The sequence below is a fragment of the Schistosoma mansoni genome, chromosome 2 (assembly GCF_000237925.1).
Source record: "Schistosoma mansoni strain Puerto Rico chromosome 2, complete genome".
Taxonomy (NCBI): Eukaryota; Metazoa; Platyhelminthes; class Trematoda; order Strigeidida; family Schistosomatidae; genus Schistosoma; species Schistosoma mansoni.
In genome coordinates, this window is record NC_031496.1 from 6,439,094 (window position 1) to 6,447,486 (window position 8,393).

Below are 8,393 nucleotides of genomic sequence, written 5' to 3' on the forward strand. Positions count from 1 at the left end.
TCGAACCCAGTACCCCGAGTCCCCGAGTGAACATCAAATCTGAAATGCAGGTACATCCAGCTGACGTGTCCCGAATAGGACGAAACGCGCGTTAGACTGGATTCCACTGCTAGCCACTATCCATCTTTGAAAGTTATCAAATGTCTCATGAATACATTTAAATCAAACATTTATGCATAGTTCGTTACTGCAAAATGTCTTACCAGGTGTTATAAGAAAACATGAAGGATATGTAGAATCCTTTTTTCAAAGGACTTCAATCTGCTAGATCTAAAAACGTGCGTTGAGCGCTTAGAATTGTTCCGAATCGTCAACCAGATAAAATGAAACAATTTGAATTTACCAGACGTTGACCTGATGGGCTTTTTTGGTTTGAATAAATAGTATAACTTATCAAAAGTAATGCCGATTATATATGATTTCTATAAATACATCCCTAAGTAGTCTGTTCATCATTCACCCTTGGTAATACGTATTCTTTACCAATAATAGTAGGTATACTTGATACCAAAGGAAATATTTTATATAACTGATAAATTAACTTGCATGTTTTTTATTTAGACATTAGGAATAAAATTTAAGCGAATGAAGTTTTCTTTCAGTTAACTTCCTCCTATGTTTAGACAAAAAGTTACCGCTTAATATTTAAATGTAGGGATAATCTCCAAGTGTCAAACCTGGATATCATCAGCAACAGCTGAAGTGGAAATAAGGAAAATTCGATGGAGGTGGATAGAACATATATTACGCAAATCATCAAACTGAATCACGAGGTAAGCTCTAACTTTGAATTTTGAAAAGAAACGGAAAACTGTTGGACCGAAGAACACACCACGTCGAGAATTGGAAGCAAACATGAAAAGGATGAATAGCAAATGGAAAGAACTGGAAAGGATTGCTCAAGACAGAGTTGGATGGAGAATGCTGGTGAATAGCCTTTGCTCCTCCATGATGGGTATCAACTGTAAGTAAGTAAGTAAATAAGTGTCAAACGTTTCATAATTAGGATTGATTGAATATGAATGAAAATGTAAAATGTGTATTCTGTGGTTTGAATTTGAATCAATTATACTTATTGGTTACTTAAAAATAATGGGTGAAACCATGAATTCAGGTTTATGGATGTGTTAGTTGGTGAAAATGATTGAATAAATAATAATGTAATAAGTACGTAACATTACGTTTGAATTAATCACTTGAAAGACTTGTTTATCAATTAAACAGAAGAAAATGAAAAACTGTGCTTTAAATGAGTTAAATGGTAAGGGAATAGACAGAAACCTTACGCATGCTTTTCCGGATGCAAGTATTAGATTTACTTATATCAATCCCGTTGAATAATTCTATGTTCATTGGGTAACATCTTGTAGCATAAGCTATGTTGGATAGGATTCATAATGACCTACTGATGATGAACAAAGCGTTTTTGATAGTTTTTTTTAAATCATTTACTCAACCACAAATGATGATGGTCCAAAATACGATCTCGAACCTATTTCTTGGTTTACTTAATCTAACTAGTTCAACTGGCTTAAAAGAACTAATAAAAGTAACGTAAATATAACTTTTCTTCAGTTTCAAATCAACATGCTTAATTACGTGTAATTCAACAGCTATCTAAAGATATCTAACATGAATCATCGATTATCAAATAATATTCCACAGAAAATAACTTTCTGTAACGATTTTCTGAGTAATCCAACAAAAGTATCTTCGATATTACTTAGGAATCATGTATATCATGATGGTACTTACTTCAGCTACATAAAAACACCTATATTTCATCAGGTTCCAGTTGGTAACATTAACGTGAAACAACCTTTGTAGATAAACAGTACTTAAAAGAATCCATAAATACCTCCAAATTTAACTTAGATAACTAAATTCAACTTATTGAAGTACAGCTCTTAATGGTAATTTAAAACTATTCCATAAAAGAAAACATTAAGTGGTATCGTAATTTTCAACATCATCAGTTGTTAGTTATTCATCTCATTCTTCTTCTATCTAGTTGTTTTGTTGTTGTTACGCCTGTTACTCCCAATGTAGCATAAGCCACCGACCAGCATTCACCAACTCACTCTGTCGTCGTCCTTCCTTTCTAGTTCTATCCAATTTTTTGTTCATTCTTCTCATGTCTGTCTCCATTTCTCGGCGTAATGTGTTCTTTGGTCTTCCTCTTCTCCTTTGGCCTTCGGGACTTTACGTGAGGGCTTGTGTTGTGACGCAGTTGGATGATTTTCTCTATATGTGTCCCATCCTCTTCCAGCACTTCTTCCTGATTTCTCCTTCTTCTATCTAGTAATTACTACTATTTTATCAGAAATCCCGTTAATAATATATAACTATATAAAATGAAAGATTCATTACGACCAACTTGTAATCTTAGTTTCTACTTTTTTAAATCATGTGTTGTAATGTTATGTTTGTCTACTTTGTAGACAAAAAAATATAAACGTATTATATGATCAACATACTTTTATGATTGTAAACGTGTTTACTTTATTTGTTATCCAAAAACCATGTCAAAACTTACGAAATATCTGGAACATACGTTAAATAAATTTTTTTATCAGAAGGGATTTTGTGGGGATTTCAGTATTTCCATAGTTGAAATCATGAGTCAATTGAAGCTAGACCATCATGGAAAACGTGGAAGCACTGGACGGCCGTTTCGTCCTAACTTAAGACTTCTCAGCAGTGCGCATCCACGATCCCGCCTCTCAAGATTCAAACCCAGGACCTACCAGTCTCGCATCAGAGCGCTTAACCACTAGTGAGAAGCAGTGACCAGTGGAGTTCAACCACGTTTATTAAGAGATATCAACTCACTGAAGACAAGTAGTGAACGCTTGCTCAACTTCATGAATTTTTTTAATATTTTATTCCATACTTTTTTATATATATTGATTAGATATATTGAGAAAACTATACCGCATATTTAACAGATGAAAAGAAAATGAATAAACGGTAAAATTCCAAGCTTTAAAGTTTCTTTGATATTTGCTATATTGTGTAATTTAGAAATAAACAATGTTTAAAAAATGGAATACACGTATAACTGACAACCGCATAAGTAATGGAGTAGTAGACTATCATATCTCATAGAAAGTATGGTACAAATAGACTCTATGGTTAGATTTAATTAGCATTATTTTATTGATTCAATAGCTGTAGATTTATGACTGAGATAAGTGATTTTGCCGTTTATAGACAGATCTTAGGTTCTTAGGTAGAGTCATGACTTCGCACCGCCGTATTGAAATCAACTGTCGTATTCAACACTTGACCTTCATATATACTGATAATTCTAGTTCATAAATGATATTACATTGATCACCGATGAACGTTTACGAAATATAATAAAAAAACACCAGCATAAATTAATTAGTTTCATACTTCATGATTGAATTTGATAAACTTAACATCTGTCCTATGGCTTTGAAAAGAGAACATAGTTTGCCAGTATACAAAAACAATCACTGATGTATTTTATATTCATAAGTTATCTGAAAATTATATTGTTGATGTGAACACAAACCTTAACTAGAATCTCCGAAAATTTGACTTCATTGTCTGAATAGATGAGCCGATAAAAAAGGACTCAAATTTTTTGTTTCAGCTATCTCACAAGAAGGCAGAACCGATTTTAATAAGTTCGTATAACGGTCATATTATGCCAAGACTTGCACAGTGTGATAATTTCGGATTAGCTGTTAAAAATTATCCATCATTTTCTATTAACCCAGTGTAACCCATTTAAACCAAAACATGGTTAACCAGATTGTAAATGAGCTTAAATAAACCATTTAAGCTAAACGTTGATGTTATCTGTTATAGAAAGTCAAACTAAGGATAACGAATTACAGATTTCCAATCATTTTTTTTAAAGGAAATCCTGAAATTCGATCTAAAAACTTAAATAAAAACCGACAGTTAACAACATTCGTGAAGAAGATATTAGCAAGTAAAAGAGAAAAGGGGTTTTGTGGAGATTTTAGTATTTTCATAGTTGAAATCATTAGTCGGTTAAGTGCTCTGGCGCGAGACTGGTAGGTCCTGGGTTCGAATCTCTCGATGCGAGATCGTGGATACGCACTGACACTGAGGAGTCCCATAATAAGGACGAAACGGTCATCCAATGCTTCCAGATTCTACATGGTGGTCTAACTTCAATTGACTCATGATTTCAACAATGAAAATACTGGAATCTCCACAAAACCCTCTTCTGATCTATAATCATATGCTCACTAGGGACTGACTTCAAGAAATATTTCCTGGAGTTCTAGTGAGAAGCAGTTACCAGTGGAGTTCAACCACATCTGTTGTGAGATATCAACTCACTGAAGACAATTGATGAACGATTGCTCGAAACTTCGTGGACTGGTTAAAGTTATACATTAACACTGTTGGATACCGGCTCAGTGGTTTATCATTTAAGTGCTCATGTGCGGGACTAGTAGGCCCTGGGTTCGAATCTCGCGAGGTGAGATAGTGGATGTGCACTGACACTGAGGAGTCCCATAATAAGGACGAAACGGTCATCTAATACTTCCAGATTCTACATGGTAGTCTAGCTTCAATTGACTCATGATTTCAACTATGAAATTAAAAAAAAAGATATCATCAAAACAAAAAAAAAGAAAACATAGATCAAACTTACCTTGGATACTGAACGATAAATTAATATATAAAGTGTAACCACACATAGTATACATAAAATATAACTAAATGTTTGACTTTTTTGTACAATCTGATATAATACTGTTTCTATCATTGTATGATTTAATTTTAATATTTCTGTACATTCAAATTTTTCATTTTTATAATATGAATTCATTGAATAATTCAATTTCATTGTTAAATTATAATCCCGCGTTATGTTACTATGACGATGATTGTTTATATTTATATCATCTAATTGAATTTGTTCAACACGTACAGTAAATGTTGAACTTAAACCTAATATTGAACATATTAATATTAATATGAATATTACATTTTTAGCTCTATCTCTTGTTAATATATTTTTAAATGGATGACATAAACAAAAATATCTATCAAATGCAATACAACTAATTAATAAACTACTGAATGGTATAAAAGTATTATTTATAAAATAATAAAATTTACATAAAAATGTTGAATCTATATTCCATTCAATATATTCAATAATCATTGTACCAGGTATTAATGTAACACATGCTAATAAATCAGATATAGCTAAGACAAGAATAAATAATGTACCAGTTAAACGATCTTGTTTTAATGAATAAACAATAATAACAAGGATATTACCAAAGATACCAATAAAACAAATAATACTTAACATAATTAATACAGTTGGTATTTGATTTGATAAATTAGCTGTCATTAAAGACATGAATAAGGATTGTTTATTTTGTGTAAAGAGATGATGTATGAAGAGTTTGTTTTGTTATCAAATGGTATTGAATAAATAATTTCAAAAGTACCTCATTTTGTCAGGTAACATTAGACCTTGAAAATCTGAAATGAAAAAAAAACAACAAAAAGAAAAGATTAGCTTTCAGATAGTATTATTATAAGTAGTCACAATTGATTGATCACTAGGTGGTAATCAACTTGATCGATAGCATTCGATCAGCACTAAAGAAGGACTTGACACGCATGACATTGATCACCATCCAGTGATCAATCAATTGTGATTACATCTCATTCTTACAGGAGGTCGTTCGCGGCCCGAATAGGTCAGTGGTAACGTCTCTGACTGTGAAGCTGAGTGACACGGGATCGAATCCGCCAAGGAGTATCAGTTCCCTCAAGATTATAGGTACACCTTGCTGACGAGTGCCAAGTAGCACGAAACCCGGATCCAGTGTTTCCTGTTGACCACCTCCAACCACCATCTTACCTCAATATTGTTAGTAGTATATAAACCCAATATGTTTGAGAATAATGATTCATATATTACAGAGAATGTTATTGGTGTTCTAGACTTAACTGGTTGGGATAGGCAGAAAGCAGGACTTATAAGTACTTCAGACTGCTCTCACTTAGTAAGAGAGCGAATATAACCGGATTTCTATTGAGAAATTCGTAGACGTATACACGTTGGTGATAATGAATAAAATAAACTTCGCTAAATACATTTAAACAAAATACTATGCTCTCAGATTCAATAACAGAAGCATGAAATTAAAACAATGAATTAAGTTTATAGTACTAATGTTTATTCAGAATATTGAATTCAAACGGAAAATCATAGTGAAGAATTCAGAAATCAAGTTCAAAATATTATGAATAAACATTAAAATAGCAAAGATGGACAGTGGCTAGCAGTGGAATCCAGCTAGACGCGCATTTCGTCCTATTTGGGACTCGTCAGTTGGATGTAACTGCATCTCAGTGTTGATATTCACCCTGGGAATCGAACTCAGTACCTTTCGCTTCAAACACCATCGCAACTCAACTGTAGACAGCCTAAGTTTATACTGAATAACAGAATTAAAAATTAAAGTTCGATGTTATTTTAACTGATAAAGTTGTCACAAAACTTTAGAAGAGAATATTTTAGATGTATTTCTAAGACTTATTCTTGAAAAGATAAAAAGAATTTAGGATAATGATCAGAGTAAATCTGAAGAATAGTGAACATGAATTGAATGGATTTAAGAACTTCAAATCAATTAAAAAACCAATATCATCAAATCTTTTTCATTTTTCATACGATAAAGCTATCAAGGTTTTCCCGTATGACCTATATTAGCAAAAAGAAAACATGGCGAACCTTTATCTGTTTCAGTAAAAATAAACAGACCAATATCTTCCTATCATTGCATAAATACCTTTTACGTTCCGTTAACCTTCATTCGGTTAATTAACTTGCACACTATTATGTTATTTTATGGTATACTGAGCACTGAATTGAATGGTATTGGGGTCAAGTCCCAGGGTGAACATCGACTCGAGGATGCAAGCACATCCAGCTGACGTGCCTCAAATAGGGAGAGACTAGCGTCGTGGATTCCACTGCTTGCCACTATCCATCTTTGCTTATATAGTTTGTGAATTAAAGAAATATCGAGGCAGTCCACACAGTGTTTAAGCTCTAATCTTATTAGTTAATAGTGTAAGGATTCACTATCGATTCAACCAATTTTAGTATTCATTCATAAATGTTCTTGCCTATATAAATCATATTGAGTTATTTGCACAACATAAGCTATATTATCAACTTACAGGTCAACCAGGACAGATTGAGTTGGAGAATGCTGGTCGATGGCCTATGCTTCATTGGGAGTAACAGGCGTAAGTAAGTAAGTAAGTAAGGTGAACCACCTAAAACTCTTATCTTTTCTTCACATAGTTTTATAGAATTTATATTCTTATAAATATTTCTACAAAATGTTAAAACAAAATCTAATACCCTAATGAGTTAGATGCCTAAATGGAAAAACTACGTCGCCAACATTCTCTCACTAGTTTTCTTTCAATAAAACTAAATTGATTTGAAAAATGATTTTCTTATTTTATTACTATTCTCATTAACAATCCTTGGTTTCTATCGTCTATTTTTTTTAATCTTTTTTCCATTGTCAAATTCCCTTTCTTTTTTTCTTTTCTCTCCATCATATATGAAAAATTAATCTGTTCTAGAGAAAGGAAATAATAGATAGATATTTCCTTTCTTCGGAGGAAAAAAACTATTTTTTCTCTGCTGCGCTGAATATACTACTGAAAAATTGCAAATAAAACATAAGTAGGTATTAAATTCACTTAGTATTGATTGTTTGAATCTTCACATTGATGTTTAGAGCTGGAACTGGTCAGCCTCTTATTGGCATATGTGTATACTGTGCGTATTGCCTCGATATTGCTTTAATTCACAAGTATTGTAAGCCATACGCAGTCTTAAACATCAATGGGAAGATTCAAACAAACAACACTAAGTGAATTTAAACTTCACCACATCGCACAAGCAAGTGGCTATCAGGACTCAGTAGCTGAGTGGATAACGTGATGGCGTTTGAAGCGAAAGGTACTGGGTTCGAGTCCCAGAGTGAAAATCAACTCTGAGATGCATGTACATCCAGCTGACGAGTCCCAAATAGGACGAAACGCGCGTCAAACTGGATTCCACTGCTAGCCACTATCCATCTTTGCTTACAATAAGTAGATATTATTAAAAAAGGATTAATCTAAGAATTCACCTGTTATTTATCTAGATTGATATAAACACTTAATTTAACTAATCTGAAATTTCACTAATCGGGCATTATTTTGAATAACTACATTGTTTAGATGTAGTCATGTTTTTGGTTATACTGTAGTGTGGATTACTTATGTCCACATAAGTAGTATATGGTGATAGTCAGGCATAGAATGTATTTTGGCAGAAGATTGATAAGGAA

At 32.8% G+C, this 8,393-nt stretch overlaps 1 protein-coding gene and 1 non-coding gene across 2 annotated transcripts; one reads left to right on the top strand and one right to left on the bottom strand.

Annotated features, from left to right (window-relative positions):
- Positions 1 to 4,600: 4,600 nt before the first annotated feature.
- Smp_140620 (putative g-protein coupled receptor fragment) lies at positions 4,601 to 5,383 on the bottom strand (the record flags this gene model as incomplete). Its single annotated transcript, XM_018795481.1, has 2 exons — positions 4,601 to 4,962; positions 5,185 to 5,383. 2 exons carry the CDS (start codon positions 5,381 to 5,383, stop codon positions 4,601 to 4,603), a joined length of 561 nt encoding a protein of 186 aa, XP_018649790.1.
- Positions 5,384 to 7,978: 2,595 nt separating this feature from the next.
- On the top strand, positions 7,979 to 8,047 carry Smp_tRNA_00971_Pseudo_TTG.1.1. The gene has a single exon. It is a non-coding gene (tRNA).
- The last annotated feature ends 346 nt before the right edge of the window (positions 8,048 to 8,393 follow it).